Raw genomic sequence first — 19,551 nt, 5'->3', positions numbered from 1 at the left:
CAGACTCTACAAGTCTACATGTTAAGACTGTGAGTATAAAAATAACATAAACATTCCAAGAGATGATCATTATAAATATTAAATAGAATTTTCTAAATATTATCTTATATAATTAACATTAAAAACAAGCATTCATTCATTTAATGTAATTCTTTAACCCTTTAAACGCCAAGAACTTTTTTCAAAGATCGCACAAGGGTCACACTTAAATAACCATTTTAGTAAATACATGGTATCATTAGTATAGTTAGTCAAACCAATTTGTCAGTCAGTAAGAACCAGGAATACTAAACTCATCCTTTTCTTTTGGGTGCTAGTACTAATGTAAGACAAAGATAGTATGATTCTCTCCGTCTATGTTTGAAATGAGACAGTCCTTCGACAAACTATATCCTGGGCTACACAAAACAGTAAACAAAGCAACGAACGCGTGACGATGGCGTGTGCGTGACATTTTGGAAATAAAAATGGCGGTCAAAAGATTTACAATTACATGTCTGATCATTCTAAACTACTAGCGCTTCGGAAAAGACCGTATTTTCCGAGAAGAAACGCCGCAAGAAACTCGGCAGCCCTACAAACACACACACAAACGTCCCGTTTTCTTATAAATATAGATTTATTTGAAACTAACGACACTAGAGTATAGGCATTTTTTTATTTCTACTCTTTTTGTCAGACTATAAACACACTCGTCATTGAATCTTATAATAAACACATTATTTTGGTCAATAAGTACATACTTCTCCGAGACCACGGGGACAACACCGTCCTCGAAACGTCGCAGGTAAATTTAAAACTTAATTTTACGCGACTAAGAGCGGTTTCGCACTACGTCCGATCCGAATCCGTGAAAATATGGTCCGAAGTAGCCGTAGAACTATTACTATGGTAATTTACGCACTAGATCCGTCAGAAGAAAATGACGATAAACCATTAATAATGACCACGCCCGGACATTCCAGTGACTGTACCTAATGAGTATTGTTTGAAATAAACGTTGATTTTGAAAAAAAAAATTCATTACTAAATATTATGTTTCCCCCAGCGCTTTTGTTTTGCTTTTGGGTAAAAAGCTTCAACGAAGGGCGCCAAAACTCGATTTCGCTCTACCCTGATCAAAGGGCTCGGGCCGGCACTGGATGTGAATAATAATAAAATACATTATGGTCTTCTTCCTCGCGTTGTCCCGGCATTTTGCCACGGCTCATGGGAGCCTGGGGTCCGCTTGGCAACTAATCCCAGTAATTGGCGTGGGCACTAGTTTTACGAAAGCGACTGCCATCTGACCTTCCAACCCAGAGGGTAAACTAGGCCCGTATCGGGATTAGTCCGGTTTCCTCACGATGTTTTCCTTCACCGAAAAGCAACGTAAATATCAAATGATATTTCGTGCATAAGTTCCGAAAAACTCATTGGTACGAGCCGGGGTTCGAACCCGCGACCTCCGGATTGCAAGTCGCACGCTCTTACCACTAGGCCACCAGCGCTTCTTAATAATGAAATACATTATGATTGTGCAATATGAAAGAATTTCATTTCATCACAAATCTTATAAAAGAACTGTGTCAAATATCCTAGTCTAAGGGGTGAAATGTAAGAAATTACTTTTTGTTTATACTAAATCGGTCACATTGAACAATAAAAACTTAACAAAATTTCATATATTCTGCTGTAAACTGTATGCTCTTAACGGTGTTATCTCATTGACACAAATATGTTTAAAAAAATGGCAACTTAAAACAATTGAAGGGTGGCGGAACAAAAAACTCATTGTATAAATTGTCGACCATTTTTAACCTTTGTTGCAACGAGTTAAGGTCTACTATAGCAAAGTATGCACTTAAATGCATGAAAAGTTCAGAAATGTTAAAGAGTTCGTGTCGTATTGCAACAGTAAAGTTGTTGAAATATGGGAGTGTCGCATATGTTTTTAGATTTGGTGCTTATACGTACGACTTAAGAGTTTCGGGGCCCGATTCGGATTTTGTAATAGACATCTATTAGATATCTTTTAGACATCGCCAAGATACGATAACGATATGTTTAAGATCTAACCTGTCATATTTGACATTTCCGCGATTCTGGAGATACTCTTGAACGATTTCCACAAGATATTACTTAGAGATCGAATTCACATCTAATAGATATCTAACACGATCTATCGTAAAAGTAACATTGGTTGCCCGAATTGCGCTGCAAAAGAGAACTAGTTGAAATCTAAACTATAACGTCTAGATACGTTATAGTTTAGATTAGAATGGATCTAGTACGTGTCGTCTCTTGTGAATATCTTGAAGTTCGAATACGGCAGTCGTTCTCTTATTAAAACTACGTGTTAGATTGTAATGAAACTTTGCACATACAATGACATGATATAAACCTACCATGATGGATGATCCCAAACTGTCAGTAATAATGGCATCAATAATATGTAGGTACATATAATTAGGCCTTAAAACACACGTGTGATGTAAACCCACACTCGCATTTTAATGCGTTTCATTACATAACAGTCACATTTAAACTACATACTATTAATTACCTATGTACATATATAAAAATCTTCGAGTTACAATTACTACGTAGTAATAATAGTTCAATGATATATCTAGCCAATCTTACCATAAACGTTGCGTTATAAAATAATACAAAATGTATATGTATTCAAATTATGTACGAATTATTCCATTCAATGTTTTAGTAGAATAATGCATTTTAAAATAAAAACATAATTCATTAATAATTATAAAAAATTAAATACAAAAGTATTGTTAAAATAAAATTATGCTAATATTTGTGTTATAATATAATCCATATTTTTCGATTTCGTCGGTTTATTGCGCAAAATTCATTCACTTCGTACCTAGAAACAAATATTGAAGATTTAGTAAAATATTTCTTATGTTCAACGTGAATTTTTTTTCACTGTCCGATCTCAAAAGGAGACTCTTCAGAAACAATTTTTACTTTGTTGTTAAATTTTTAGATTTGAATAAAATTTGACTGTTTTTAGGCGGGATAAATACAAAATCATAACTTGTCTCGAAAAAAATGCATGTACTTTTCCGTTGAGTTACGAAAAAATACCACACTTTTTCGTAACTCCGCAGAAGAGTTTTAGCCTAAAACTTACACGGTGAAATTGCGTTTTAACGTACAGAATAGGAACCCTTATCTAGCCATCAAAATAAAAATCGTCAACAAAGTTAAAATCTGTTAAAATGCATTGAAATAAACTAACCTCAAAATAACCATAAAGTGTAAATTGTAAGTAAAAAGCTTACCTCATTAACCAGCGTTCTGCCGAGCCAGCATCTTCTGCCTTACAATTTCATCTCGGTCCCTAAGCTGCCTCTCAAGTTGGGTCCCCAAGTCCTCGTTCAAGGACACCTGAAATTAAATTAAATATATTTATATGTAAAGAAATGGGTATACATAAATGATCTTATTCTATAGTCAGTGTCTCCATTTTCAGCCTATTACCATAGAGAAATATAGTAAGCCAAGAGAGCTCACTCCATACATCAGTTCAGACTATTAATTTCAGTGTCTACATCTAGCATCGAGTAGCGGAACTATCAGTACTGCTACTTGACAATAGATGTAGCACCGACCGGAAAGTCTTATGCCGTTGAGATAAGACTTTCCGGTCGGTGCTACATCTATTGTCAAGTAGCAGTACTGATAGTTCCGCTACTCGATGCTAGATGCTAATAGTCTTTTTGGTACTAAAACTGATGGAGTGAGCACTCTATATGCTATTACAGACATACAAATTAAATTACCTTACAACTATATTTACAGAACTTATTATATCTATACTTGGTCAACCAGATCTTGACAGTAGAAAAAGGCGGCAAATTTGAAAAATGTAGGCGCGAAGGGATATCGTCCCATAGAAAATTTGAATTTCGCGCCTTTTTTTACTGACAAGATTTGGTTGACCAGCTATATATTTACATTGTTGTATATTTATATCTATATCACAGTGTATATCACAGACAAGACATCCTCTAGACTGAGCATAGTAACGCTACCCCCTCTGCCACTTATACGGTAGTTTTACTCCATCTTCGAGTCAATCCCGTGCCGTGATTGGTCCGTGTCTTTGAACGGACCAATCACGGCACGGGATTCGCTTACCTCGTCCCCCCGCACCCCCGTATTTTTGGCAGCATCGGTTTCATGAAATAATTGCTCTAAACTCAGTCTAGAGGATTCCTAGTCTATGATCTATATTAACCTGTTGTTGCGCGTTGGTCTCGTATTTTCTTAAGAGTTCGCTGGCATAGTCCGACGGCTTGAAGGACTTTGTTTCGCGATCTCTGGCGGGTTCCGCGGCACTTGTTGATGTGTGCCTAGATGTTACCTGGAGCATAGAGAAATATAGTAAGACAAGAGTGCTCACTCCATACATCAGTTAGACTATTAATTTCAGTGTCTACATCTAGCATCGAGTAGCGGAACTATCAGTACTGCTACTTGACAATAGATGTAGCACCGACCGGAATGTCTTATCTCAACAGCATAAGACTTTCCGGTCGGTGCTACATCTATTGTCAAGTAGCAGTACTGATAGTTCCGCTACTCGATGCTAGATGCTAATAGTCTTTTTGGTACTAAAACTGATGTATGGAGTGAGCAATCTATGTATTTTTTTCTCTATGCCTGGAGGAATGGTGGGTTGTGATGTGAATTTGGAAAGTAGGCAATTCCCAACGGGTGGCGGAACTGAAAATTCTTGAACATTCTCTAATAATTAACAAGATAAACTTCCCTGTAGCATAGATAAAAAAATACATAGAGTGCTCACTCCATACATCAGTTTTAGTAACAAAAAGACTATTAGCATCTAGCATCGAGTAGCGGAACTATCAGTACTGCTACTTGACAATAGATGTAGCACCGACCGGAAAGTCTTATGCTGTTGAGATAAGACTTTCCGGTCGATGCTACATCTATTGTCAAGTAGCAGTACTGATAGTTCCACTACTCGATGCTAGATGTAGGCACTGAAATTAATAGTCTGAACTGATGTATGGAGTAAGCACTCTTGTCTTTATTTCTCTATGCCTGTAGGTACAAGTAGTAATTGTTCTTTAAATATCTATGTAGAACAATTACACTGTGACAGATAGGTAGGTACTTTAGAACGTGAACTGTACAGGTATATCTCTATTTTTAATTTATTAAATATTCCATGCCTAAATAATGCTAAACTAATTAAATCTTCTTAACACAAACCATGTTCTAAATAGCGGACACCTAAATTCTACGAATTCGGCAATCGAACCCGGTCAAACATTTATGATTTACATTTTGTTTGTCTATTTCCCCGAGTTTTCTGGTATTTTAGACATATTGGGGCGTTTTTTTTTGTTGTCCCCTACACTTTTATTTCAAATTTGGGATTTTTTATGTTATTTCTACTCAGAATCACGAGCTCGTTCTATCCTAATAGGAGAAAAAAAGTGTCCCAAAATTTCCATACATTTTTCCATCTTTCCATTCCGCGACCGCCATACAAAGTCTATGAAAAATGGTGACGTAATGGAAATAAAAACCTTAGGACACTTTTTTTCTCCTATTACGATAGAAAGAGCTCGTGATTCTGAATAGAAATAACATAAAAAATCCCAAATTTGAAAAAAAAAAGTGTAGGGGACAACAAAAAATAAAGCGGCCAAGTGCGAGTCGGACTCGCCCATGAAGGGTTCCGTATTTAGGCGATTTAAGACGTATAAAAAAAACTACTTACTAGATCTCGTTCAAACCAATTTTCGGTGCAAGTTTACATGGTAATGTACATCATATATTTTTTTTAGTTTTATCATTCTCTTATTTTAGAAGTTACAGGGGGGGGGGGGGACACACATTTTACCACTTTGGAAGTGTCTCTCGCGCAAACTATTCAGTTTAGAAAAAAATGATATTAGAAACCTCAATATCATTTTTGAAGACCTATCCATAGATACCCCACACGTATGGGTTTGATGAAAAAAAAATTTTTGAGTTTCAGTTCGAAGTATGGGGACCCCAAAAATTTATTGTTTTTTTTCTATTTTTGTGTGAAAATCTTAATGCGGTTCACAGAATACATCTACTTACCAAGTTTCAACAGTATAGTTCTTATAGTTTCGGAGAAAAGTGGCTGTGACATACGGACGGACAGACAGACGGACAGACGGACAGACGGACAGACAGACAGACAGACATGACGAATCTATAAGGGTTCCGTTTTTTGCCATTTGGCTACGGAACCCTAAAAACGCCCATTGGCATAAAAATATTTATTATCTAAATAATACTTACGCTCGAAGCAGTCTTCTTTTTAAAAGTAATACAATCCTTTAACACCAAAGGCTCCTGAAGCTGCGGCTTAGGCTTCGGACACTCCATGCTGTTAAACCACCCATTAACCTTCGATATCGAATCCTGATCTATGTAATCAACGTTACTTTCACTGCTCGACTTCAAAGGAATATCCTTTACTTCGCTAACTTCATTCTCAATTTGTTTTTCATCAGTCGGAGGTTTCTCAAAATAATCCGGCTTTATAAGCTTCACTGGTTTTTCATCGGGAACTACACCGAGCTTGAGCAAAGTTGCTATAGCGACGTTTTTCTGCCTTTTGGTTTTTAGTGAGTTGTCAACCGACGATGCTACGATTGTGGATTTTACTTTGTCTTGCAGCTCTTTTATTTCTTCCGGTTTAGGTTTTTCTATTCGCCTTTTTGGAAGACCATTTGCGAGTAAATTTCCTTTTGGTGTTTTTAATAGTTCTTCCTGACTAGTTTGTGATTCAGGTTGCACTGTCTTTATATTTACGTTAGCCGTTTCATTGCGTTCTGGAACATCTTTTATACTTTTGCTCTTAAACATATTAATATTATTAAATGTTGGTATTTCTTTTTTAGTTTCGCAATTACTTGCATTGATTTTGTCTTCTAGTGGATCTTTAGCACTTTTACTCTTAAACATATTATTAAACGTTGGTTGGTTCTGTTTTGTTCCGCTAAGATTAGATTGAGATGTAGCTATGTTTTCATTGGCAGGTTTATTAGTTCTAGTTCCATGAAAATTATTATTTTTCTTTGGAGAATACTTTGGAACATTTCTATTATACTTAAAGCCACTGCCTGGAACATACTCTCCGGCGTTAGGGTTTAGCTTACTTATTCTAATTTCATCTGTTGCTCTATTTCGGAATAGAGTCATTGGTTCGTTAATATCTCTTGTATCATCCAAATCGCTCACCTAAAACAATTATTTCATTAGTAACCCAAAAAACAGATATATATTTATACCTATCAAATTTTATATCAACACATTTGACAAACACATGAAGAGTATACAATTAAATAAATATTATAACACATTATTATACAAATTGACTAAGTTCCAAAGTAAGCTCAGGAAGGCTTGTGTAGACGTGTGCGCCGATTAAAAAATGATCGGCGGCGGCGGCGTGTTTTCGGCGTGAAATCGGCGTGACCTTGACTTTCAGGTTTCTTAAGAAAAATCATTAATTTGTGGTTTTTTCTTGAAAATTTGATCAATCTAGGTTGCTGGTCAGTGTACTACGTATAGTTTTGAATAGGCTGTAAGTAAAATAGGGTTTGTAAATGAATATAGGATAGGTATAATAGCTTAATTTCCCTAGTAACTGGATCCGATAGGTAACTCTCCATTTTTCCCACGATTTCCATGGCTTATCCTATTAAAAATGACGTACTTTAATAAAATAAAACTCCAAATATCCTTGAAATTTGATAGATATAGTGGACTGCTATGGCTTCCTTCTAAGGGTTTTCTACTCGTACAAGCGCCAGGCTTGTTGAGACGTATCTTTTTTCTCGTTTTCTCATTGCTGAGGATCGCGACCACATAATAATATAATTTGTCTTCATTTCGAGCGGTCACTCATAAGCCGTGTGGACTGCACGGTGCAGACTGCCGCAAGCCAACCTCTTCATAGCATTAGTCCATCTCACAGATGCTCCAACTCGAGCACTAGCAAACATTAATTCGGTCTAAATTCATGTGTTTCTCCACATCATGCGTTGGGTAATATGTCCGAAGAATCTATGGGCTCACCCACAGCATGCTGTGAAGAGCAGAGTGGCGATATTGAGCTCTCTGAGAATGGATGGGTTTGTTCTTCTACCTCTCCAAGGTATATTAAGCAGCAGTCGTCGTTAACACCACATCTCAAAAGCGCCAACCTTTGCCAATTCACCCTTTTTGAGGCTCCACGTTTCGGCACCATACCGGAATATTGAAAAGACGAGAGCTCGTACCAAGCGCACTTTAGTTGCCTGTCGAATACCTCTGTTCTTCCAGATCTTGTCGAGGTTAGCCATAGCACAATAGCTATGCCAGCTAGCCAGCAATATCTCGGCGGTGCAACCACCGGCACTCCAGTGCATCAACCCAAGATATGCAAACTAGTTCGCTTTTTCGTATAATCGCTGAGTGCGTCGGTAACTGGGAGTATGTTTGCCCTATTTACTACCATTACTTTAGTCTTGGAATGGTTGATCTTAAGACCTCTCTAGAACTTTCATCTTCAATTTTCTTTTTCTATGTATTTCTTGTTGTTATTCCCGTCAGGCAGGCGACAATAGTAGCACAGTTTGTTACACGAACTTTTGTACTTCGACATTTTTGGCTCATGATTTTTTTAGGAAAGTCAGGGTCTCGAGAGTTTTCGCCCATCAAAATTCTCAGATATATGCTGGACTCCAACTACTTGAGCCCTGTGTTTTAGTTGTCTAGTTAACTGTCAAGTCTTTTCATGACGAAGCATTCTGCCTTCGTATGTGAGGCAAACTGAATTCACAATTAACAGGAAAAAATCCTACTTCATATTATCGCTTCCTTATCTTTCTTGACGGTGAATACTTAGGATTACTCAGTTACTTTAATAGGTGTGTCAAATAGTTTGTGCAACTGGCTATTCTGTTTCATTTAGTTAATAATTGATGTATATTTGACAACTGTAACATATATAATACAAAAAAAAACATATTGTAATCCAAATACTAACTTGGAATAGCAAATTAACAACACTCAAGGTCACGCCGATTTCACGCCGATCATTTATCGGCGGCTGCGGCGTGGCAAAAAAGACCGGCGGCGGCGGCGCGCCGGCGCGGCGCACACGTCTAGGCTTGTGTTGTGGGTACTACCTACTCAGACAACGATATATTATTACATAAAAAATACTAAAATAGGGTAATTCCGGGGTAGATGGCCATAAGGGGGAGATTGCCCATCCAAATATTTCATGGTTCTGATGGCTAAATGTCGCTAATTCTTGTTTAGTACGCTTCACGTCATGCTTGGGAGCAAAGATATGACCAAAATTTTGAGGGAAATAATTGTAAAAGTACGAAAAATCCTTGTTGATTGTTTTGACTAGTGCAGAAATCTCTTAGAGGGTTCATATTTTACATGGTAGTGATGCTAGGGTCTTATTCTAATGATGTTATTTGCTTTTGGTGCAAAGTATACGGTTGTAGTTTTGTTCTAACCTAAATAAGAATGAAGCTCGAGTCTCCATTTGTTTTGATTTTAGGCGTGGTCTTCTCTCCCGGAAAAAAAGGAGAGATGGCCAGTTCAAGTTGGGGTATTATGGCCATATGGCCGTGAAGGCACACAGTGATGAAGATGTATCTATCACGAATTAGGTATTCCAAAGGTTATCAGATATCAGTGACGACGTCCAGGGGGACATAGGGATGCATAATAACGATTAAAAAAGGGAAATGGAGTTCATTTAGAAAGATAAGTATAACTATTGCAGGTATGGGAAAAAATATCACGAGCCTGTTCTCCTCCATAATCGTCTTAAGTGCGCTGTTTGCTGGTATTAGGTGGCCTAAACGGGGTCTTGAGAAGAAAAGGGATTTGAAATAAAAATTAAAAATAAATAAAATAGGTATACTCAAATGAAGAGTTATGTTACGGCCATCTCAACTGCAATGGTATGATCATCACTCCCGGATACCTTGGAAGAGATGGCCAATTATAAAAAATTTTTGAAACATTTTTTCAAGTTGTTCGCAATAGAAATATTTTTTTGTTTCTTTCATTTTCGAAAGTCAATTGATCAAAGTTTATGAAGAAGTAAATATTTCTTTAATTACATGTAAACTTATTTTTTTATTGAGTCCCAAAAAAACTATGGCCAACTACCCCGGAATTACCCTACATAGAAAACACCCAAGACTCAGGGACACATATCCGTGCTCATCACACAAATATATGCCCTTACCAGGACTTGAACCCAGAACCATCGGCTTCATAGGCAGGGTCACTAGTCACTATACCCACTACGCCAGAACGGTCGGACAATTGAAACAAGAATATGCCAAAAAGTATTAGCATGAACAACCGTTGTCAAATGACGTTGAAAACTGTTTCTTTGAAAGTCCCTTACCATTTTGAGCATGGTCGAGATGCCGGCCAGGTCTGGGCCCGTGCCGCCGTCTCCGGACGCCCCGTGGCCTCGGAAGAAGTAGCTCATCTCATCTTCTGCAAAGATATATCCGTATAGTATCGCTTTCACACTAAGGGCTCATTTAGACGGCATGATACATTTATATAAATGGCCATGCAATTTTGGCGCTACAACTGCAGTGGCTTAGCTAGGCGTAGGCGAAGGTGGGGTGAAGTGGTTCACCAAATAATACAGGCTGCATTAATTACATTGTGTATTTTAAAGTTAGCGTAAATGTCTTCTTTATCCAGCACCCCTAGCACATGATTGGCGCGACAGTATCTCGCGGCGAGATAGACTACCCGTCTTTTTCTGTGTTAATAAAAGAGGGACGGGTAGTCTATCTCGCCGCGAGATACTGTCGCGCCAATCATGTGTTAGCCCGCAGATTAATTAATTGATTATATAATTGTGAAAGGGGTTTTGTCACACAATGACTATGTCACCCCTGTAGTGAGATCAAGCAATAATGTAGAAGCGTAGCATTACTTACACCACTACATTATTTTTAAGTATAGGTTGCACATCATCCTGGCCTCGTCCGATAGAGGCGATGCCAGGACGACGTTGCAACTCCGTAAGTTGGTAGTTTTGATAAATGTCATGTCACTGAGGCCTTGTTGCGGACACATTCCATCAACACATGATGGACGTCTTCTATTTTATCACACTCAGGGCAGTTTGGTGTTGCAGTAAGTTTCATCAGGTGCTTGAATTTGTTTGATGGAATGTGCCCGGAACGAAGCCTAAGGAGTGATACTACCTGTTTCCTACATAGTTTTTTGTCAAATCATGTCCCAAATGAAATTATATTTTTGTAATTGTATGTCTAGGGGAGAAATCAAGGTAGAGGCCTTTGCCCAGCACTGGGACACTCAGATAGGCTAGGAAAAAAAATGTCTAAACTTTTACACTGCAACCTAGATTCGCATTGCTATTTCCAGAACATTCTGAACTTACCACAGAACAAGTAATATGTTCTGTGGAACTTACCATTGGGCATTTCATGGTGGATAGGCGGAGGCCGCTCCCCGGCCACCACATGTTGGTCCAGCTCTTCAATCCCAGTCCGGCGCCCGTTCACCTCGCTGAGGTCCTTCAGGAGATCTGCCTTTGTCCGCCAGCCACTCATTTTGCCACTTTCTATTCACATAAATAGAAAAAATTGACGAATAAATAATACAAAATAGGTATAATATAGATCAAGAGATACAAAACAGTTTAAACTATTGAAGGCATAATTATGATATTTGAAATGTATAATTAGTATAATTACTTATATTATACTTGAGATGGTGCCATTATATCTGATTTCTTCGAGCTAAACCCGCGTAACCACGCGCCTGGCTTTAATCAATTACGCCGTGCCTGGTGCATGCTCAACCGCCTGAGAACAGGAATCGGCCACTGTGCCCACCTACGGAAAAAATGAGGTTGGAGCAACCAACCGTTCGGCATATCGTTTTGGACTGCCCGCTAACAAAGTATGATGGCCCAGTGGAAGATTTTAAGACCATAACGAGAGCAGCCATTACTTACTTGGAAAAATGTAGATTTAGATTATAAACTAAGATGTAACTATGTATGAACAGTGTAAAATAAATGCCATATGATAAATAAATAATTATAATAGAACACTAATGTAAATATCACTAATATGCGCCTCCCTAACTGTAAACAAAATGGAGAAATTCACTTAAATAAGGGAATTGAAATTCCTTAATTTATAACTGCTGCTGTTTTTCATAATAAAAACAAAATTCAACGTCATTGGTACAACTGTGGGTAGTGTGGGTAGACATGAAGATTGGCAGGTACTTACCCCCAGGCGGTCTAGCATGAGTTAACACGACTTCAAGTGGAGTCGCGCGCGAGAAGGCAACTCATGCTAGACCGCCAGAACGTTTCTAGGCCATATTGCAACAAGTTGTGACAAGAATGAAGTTTTTGTCAAGAAATGTTCATCATGCAGGGTAATTATTATGAAATCAATTTTCAACACACGATACCAATACATTTTCTGCTGTTTTGGCAGAGTATGGTTTATACGTCATAGAACCTTATAAGGATAAAGGGACGCAGACTACAAGGTACTCACTTTACAGATGAAATCCACTTAATCTCATTCGGTAAGAAATGACTACAATGTTAACACGTAATTGTTTATAAAATACAAATAATAATATATTAAAAGGAAACGAAATGATATTATAAACTTTCAACAGAACGATGACACGACTAACGCTTCGCTTGCAAGTTGCAACTAACTTGCAAGTTGCACGATGCACCTGCGCCCTGCTGCTGCTGGCTGACTGTTACTGTCACTGTCACTGTCACTGTCACTGTCACTGTCAAAAATGACAAAGCAAAGTAAAGCGGCGACCGCATGGCGACCCATAGATATAATGTGGCGACCGCGAAATCGAAGTTCGCAAATTGCTCTGTCACTGAAGTAAGGCCTCATAGGCACGAGCGCTTTTCTAACGCGCTTTAATAAAGCGTTTGTATGACACAAATGGATACATGTGTATTTATACACACGATGGCGTTGGCGGTTTTTACCAAGCGGTGTTAGATTTTCGACTTTAAGCCTTGGTCGTTAAATTGAATTTAGCGTGCAGACAGATACAAGCGTTTTTTTAGCGCTCGTGTGACCCATCACCAGGCGTGGCTCACTCCGCGATTTCGTCGGCGCCGCTACAAGTACATGCGGCCCCCACCAATTTTGGTGTCTAGCAGTGGTTGCAGTGCATCGCTACGAGACGGACGCTCGCTCGCGGCCTTTCTTGGCTCCAGCCTTAAAAGAGAAAGATCCCCGCAATTTTAAGTTTTCGCGCAACGCGCGTCGCGCGTTAAAAAGCGATTCGATTTCGCTGTCGCGCCGCGATTCGCGCACGAGGGTGGAGGGGGCGTAACGCGAGTGTGTGCGTCGCACCTTTAGGTGAGAGCGAGAAAGAGATATCTTTTTCTCGCTACCACTCTCGTACTAAGGTCGCGGTGCGGTGCGATAGTGTGTTATCACTTTAAAAGCAAAGCGGTCATGTGAATGAGGCCTAATTATCACCTTTAAATTTAAATATAGAGTCTGTGCGGAAAGAGAAGAATCGTGGAATGTATGGGGCTCAATACATTCCACGACTCTTCTCTTTCCGAACAGACTCTAGCGCCAACCAAATCTTGTCACAAAAAAAGGCGCGAAATTCAAATTTTCTATGGGACTATATCCCTTCGCGCCTACATTTTTCAAATTTGCCGGCTTTTTCTACTGACAAGATCTGGTTGACCAAGTATAGTTTGAGACACTGAGTAAGCCGTCCATTTTAATCGAACTTTATTCATGTCTGATGAACTGTCAATGTCAAATCGATACTCGAATTACTCGATACTTACTTTACTCTTTGCTCGAATTACTCGATAGATATTGTGTTGTGATATTTTGTGAAAGTCAACACAAATTACATAATATTTGCATTACAATATATTTTGTAGGTAGTGTAATTTATAACAATGAGTGATGATAAATCAGAGGATAACGCAGCGAGTTTATCTAGCGCAACGGAAACCTTAAAAATAGAAGATAATGGTGACGCCGTGAAATCGGATAAAGTGAAAAGTAAACTTCTTTACTGTGTACTGTAATGTCTGTAATTCCACCAAATTTTGCTATCTCAAGCTCATCAGCCTACCTAACATCACTTTTATTCGATATTTTAAAAGATTATTGCGTAATTTGATTAAGTTAATTACAACAAATACTAATATAAAACTGTACCAAGCAAGTCCAAACATGATGGCTATTAAGATATATAGTAGCGTGGGGTCCACTCAGTCAGTATGTTTGACCATTTCTGCTTTTCTGAAGCAGCCTGAGCATGTGGCCCGCCCACTTCCATTTTAGAGTTTTTGATTTTAGAGTAACATCTTCCAGTTTTGTGATCTCTCTTATTTCCGAATAAGAGAGATCCTAAAAACATATTATTTATTCAATACCCTCCTAACTTAGTTGAACGCCTTCAAAGCAGGATATCCTGGATTTGAATCTCAGCAGGGGCATTTGTGTGTTTATCACAAATATTTGTTCCCACAGTTAAAATCTATGTTGTCCATGTACATAAGTATATAGGAATTTATCTATATAAGTTTGTATATTATTATTATTATTATTATTATATTGTTTAATACACTAGCAGCTGAAAGCTGAGGCTGATATTGTCGCCTAGTACATGTTTTGCTCGGTTGAAAACTAGGTTGATCTGTGTAAGACTGCCCTCAAATATTACCATTTATTTATTATTTCAGTTGACATATTATTGAAGGCAACGGGCAACGCTCCGATCATGAAGAAGAAGAAGTGGGCCGTGGACGCAGAGAAGCCAATCGGCTGGATCATGGAGTTTGTCAAGAAGTACCTCAAGCTGGAACCTGATGAGAGACTTGTATGTACCAATACAACAATACAATAAGCTTTTGTTCACTGGCTCATTTATAAATACCATGAATCTTAGTATTTTAACTGGTTGGCATATGATAAGTCTATCCCGTTTGGTCATTTCCCCCCATCCCTTATGCCTGATCCAGTTAAAAAACTAAGATTCTTATGTATCTTTTAGTAGGAGTAGCAGCGAAGGCGCTATTATTGTTTATCCTTGTCACAGTCTCACATTTTTTTTATTCCCCACCATAAATTAGTATGGATTATGGTGGGCAACAAATAAATTCGACCAAACATAGTGTCGCATTGCGTATGTTTTGTCCCTCACGGACGCACGCGTATACCACATCTACTAGGATCCTACCATCTATGATAAATACCCTTTTATTGAAATGAAATGAAATGTGTTTATTTTGCTTAACATTATGTACAGATAAGTTGGTAAAGTCAATTGTATTATGTCCAGATAATGTCAATACCTTATACTAGTAGGTATGCAAAATATTTTAAAATCTATTTACATTATATTACAAAAAATTATCTAATCAATTACAATAACATGAAATAAGAATAACAATAATTAATAATAAATAAAATGTCACAATATTAATAAAAATTTACGTTTAAATATTCCTTAATGCTATAAAAATTGTGCTCGTTTAAAAATATTATAATTTCTTTTCTAAATTCAATAAATATTGTTTTATGATTAATTTAATTGTCGCTAGTCAGGTTGTAGGGATTCCGATAAAGGCCTCCTCTAAGGCTTTCCAAATCTTTTCTATTTCAAGCAGTTCTTATCCAATTTGGTGGGAAATGGCCCTTCCATTTAATTTTCGGGTGCTGAATATAGGGAACCAATTGGGAATTTACTTACAAACAAGATATATACAGTGCATTACTAAAAGAAATTAAAAACTAGCTTAAATCTAAAATTGAGGCATTGTACCAAGGATGCTGGCGACATTTCCTCGCTGTATCGAAATGCTGATACGTTGTGCGAGGTAGCCGCCAGCTCTTCGGTCACCAGTTACGTCAACCAGACGCTTCGGGATTTCTGCGAACAACTTATGCGCGCTGGGACCCCATGGACCTAGAGTTTCAACTCCAAATGGTACAAAATGGTACTCTCTACCGAGGCTCTTGTATTTGTTACGTTTTAAAATTTCGGCGCTTTCCGCCGCCCCGCCCGCTTTTACATTAGTCCGTTGGAGGTGGGACGGTGCCAGTGTGTCTACGCAGGTATAGTTTGTAGCTTTCTAATAGACCCCGAAGGCTAATCCTATTGTCTATTGTTAAGAAAAACCGCTCGTGCCACGTGCCACAACCACCTGCATAAAAAGTCAGTACTTCGGTTACTGAATGCCGGCGAGTCGAACGCTACAGAACCAGTCTAAAATGTGTCATCGAGATGCGTAACAAAGGCGCGTTATCGGAGAGCGCACCTACACTGGTTTTTTGAGCGTTGGACTAGCCCGCGCTCAGGTGCCAAATATAATAATTAGGACCCTTTTTTGCAGGTAAGTAGCACGTGCGGTTTTACTGAACAATAGACAATAGGATAAGCCTTCGGGGTCTACTAGAAAGCTACAAACTATAGCATCCCACACTAACATCCGTCCCAAGCTCCAAGGAACTAAGGACACTCCATCGGGCCTCTTGCCGGAAATGCCAGTCGGCTGAAGAAGAGCAGGCACATTGATGGTGGCAACCGACGGAATTGTATGTACCAGGTAATATTCGTTTTTCAGTTCCTGTACGTGAACCAGACATTCGCTCCGTGCCCGGACCAGATAGTGAGGAATCTGTACGAGTGTTTCGGCACCGACGGCAAACTGGTGCTGCATTACTGCAAGAGCCAGGCGTGGGGCTGAATGGAAATACGTCAATCATTATCATCTTCCTCGCGTTGGCCCGGCATTTTGCCACGGCTCATGGGAGCCCGGGGTCCGCTTGGAAACTAATTCCAGGAATTGGCATGGGCACTAGTTTTAGTTTTTAATGGAAATACGTCAATATGCTGTAGGTTTGTAGCCTTGGCCACGACATTGCGCGACTGGCTTCGGCTAAGGCGACAGCCATAGGTGGGAACCGAGGCTCGGAAAAACGCCCGTCTATTTGAAAACAAATCATTATTTAGGATCCATTTACGAGTCGAAAACGTTTACGGTCTACGGTCTACTTATGTCATTGGGGCATATTTAATCATTCATTATGAGTCATATACCAATGTCATAATTTATGAGTCATAAATTATGACATTAGTATAAAGAAGTGTGTTGTACGGAACAGGGTAATGTTTTCAAAATGATGGGCGTTTTTCCGAACCTTGGTGGGAACGAAAGGTCCGATCGCTGTCTCGCTCCAACCTATGGTTATCGCCTTAGCCGAAGCCAGTCGCGCATTGTTGTGGCCAGGCCGTAAGTCTAGCGAACCCGCCGCCAAAATGCCGCTCCCAAATAATCTATCTTACGCTCTCATTTTAACACATTAACCTTTTGGACGCCAATGACCGATATATCCGCACCGTAGGTTCAACGCCAAATACCGATTGATCGGTCACAGATCACAGAGCAACATAGACCTACGTGCATATGCATAAAGTTCAATTTCAGTTTTGACACTTCGGTGACGTGGCGTCAGCGTGACAGCTTTTGTGTTTGACGTGGCGTCGAAAAGGTTAAGTGCTGAAAACCCGACTATCGGGTACTTTATGATTTCGTTCCCAGGCCGGACGACCCGTTAGTCGGGATCGTGGTACTACAGCTTTATATGACGAAATTATTGTGGCTTGGCGCGGATGTCTTGTTTGGCTGGGTGGCAATGAATGTGTTTAAGTAAATTGCATGCAAATTCTTGCTAGCTAGGCCTCGCTTTAGGATTATCACATTTGGATTCAAATCTTACATGTCTGATAGATGAGTGAGTGATACAACCAATACTATATAAGTTGTAAATATTGTTTCATAAGCTATTTTATATGTGATATTGTGTATATTTAGAATTAATTATTACCAAAAATGGCATTGTCTGTAACATGAAATGAAATTGTAAGTTACTTAGTCACTATTGTAAGTATATATTTAAATCAACATATCTGTATTTTATTTGTTACTTTAGAAAACACATCCCGGTACTATACACGTGGGGTAATGTTTAGGGTTCCGTAGTAAACTAGGTGCCAGTTCAGTTCGTTGCATATTATTTTTACAATCGACTGCACTGTTATGCGAAGTTTTTTTTTAATCTTTTGGACGCCAATGACCGATATATACGCAGCGTAGGTTCAACGCCAAAGACCGATTAATCGGTCACAGAACACAGAGCAACATCGACCTACGTGCATATACATAAAGTTCAACTTCAGTTTTGACACTTCAATGATGTGGCGTCTGAGTGACAGCTTTTGTATTTGACACGGGTGGAAAAGGTTAAAGGTTCAATCAATCAAATCTTCCTTGCCGTATCCGGCAATGCCGACTCCATTCTTATCCGGATTATGAAATGCCCTAATGTGGCTCGCAAAACCAAACTTTGTCTTGAAGATGCGGTCAAACGATGCCATAGAGAAAAAAATACATAGAGTGCTCACTCCATACATCAGTTTTAGTACCAAAAAGACTATTAGCATCTAGCATCGAGTAGCGGAACTATCAGTACTGCTACTTGACAATAGATGTAGCACCGACCGGAAAGTCTTATGCTGTTGAGATAAGACTTTCCGGTCGGTGCTACATCTATTGTCAAGTAGCAGTACTGATAGTTCCGCTACTCGATGCTAGATGTAGACACTGAAATTAATAGTCTGAACTGATGTATGGAGTGAGCACTCTATGTATTTTTTTCTCTATGACGATGCGCAATGGAGTTGTCCAGTCGAGTTGCGGGTGTACAGTCAGCAGCAGAAGTTGCTAAGCGGGCGAGGTGTTCAAAATGACCTTGAAGCGACTATTGTTAAGAGAATAAGAGCGTGTCAAGGTAATTTTGAACACCTTGCCCGCTTAGCAACATCTGCTGCTGACTGTACGTGTAGGTGAGCTTAGGTTGCGTCTTGCGAATATGACGCTTAGCATCTAGGACATCTAGGCCTTTCAATGTCACATACGGTTCGGTTGCTGAGAGAAAGTAGGGTTAGTAGGGTCAGTACCAGACATGGAAATTAAAGAAAATATCAAATATTTCAAAACGTATATAAATAAGCAGATAATAATACACTTCAGTCTGTTAGATTAAATATTGTCAGATATATTCTGGCTATAATTAACACATTCACTGCCAGACAAAAGATTTAACAGTATAAACTGAAATAAATATTTTCTGAAAATAATTTAATTTGTTCTAATGGGATTTAACAGTAGTTCAAAAACTATTCTATTATGTATAGGCGCCCGCTAGGTGGGTTGGCGAGGCCACGTAACGATGGACACAGTAGATATAGTAGTACTAGTGAACGCTGAGCGCCTACCAGGCGGGCACCAGTACTATATTAAGTTTGCCGTGACGCATTTACAGAGCAAAATAAACCAAAAATTTAATACGATTTCCAGTCATGTGTTAGGTAGGCTTTTTGGCGTAGCCTGTTGTTATATCTATAGCTACCAGCAGCAACCCG

The 19,551-nt window shown here is 38.9% G+C and overlaps 2 protein-coding genes across 2 annotated transcripts in view; one reads left to right on the top strand and one right to left on the bottom strand.

The window, feature by feature from the left end:
- Positions 1-16,833, top strand: part of LOC134651258 (autophagy protein 12-like) — a 37,117-nt gene extending 20,284 nt beyond the window's left edge. Inside the window, exons 2-4 of the mRNA XM_063506327.1 lie at positions 13,997-14,120; positions 14,807-14,943; positions 16,691-16,833. Of these exons, the coding sequence (XP_063362397.1) occupies positions 14,015-14,120; positions 14,807-14,943; positions 16,691-16,813 (366 nt within the window). The 5' untranslated portion in view covers positions 13,997-14,014 and the 3' untranslated portion in view covers positions 16,814-16,833. The remainder of the gene's footprint in view (positions 1-13,996; positions 14,121-14,806; positions 14,944-16,690) is intronic.
- LOC134650867 (uncharacterized) lies at positions 3,292-11,666 on the bottom strand. Its single transcript, XM_063505802.1, has 5 exons — positions 11,501-11,666; positions 10,448-10,542; positions 6,316-7,260; positions 4,247-4,372; positions 3,292-3,393 (listed from the first exon to the last, which is right to left on the bottom strand). The coding sequence occupies exons 1-5, from the start codon at positions 11,637-11,639 to the stop codon at positions 3,292-3,294; spliced, it is 1,407 nt and encodes a 468-aa protein (XP_063361872.1). The 5' UTR covers positions 11,640-11,666.
- Positions 16,834-19,551: the final 2,718 nt, after the last annotated feature.

Source organism: Cydia amplana, chromosome 9, assembly GCF_948474715.1.
Source record: "Cydia amplana chromosome 9, ilCydAmpl1.1, whole genome shotgun sequence".
NCBI lineage: Eukaryota > Metazoa > Arthropoda > Insecta > Lepidoptera > Tortricidae > Cydia > Cydia amplana.
Note: the sequence above shows the minus strand (reverse complement) of the source record. Positions and strands in the feature narration are given on the sequence as shown.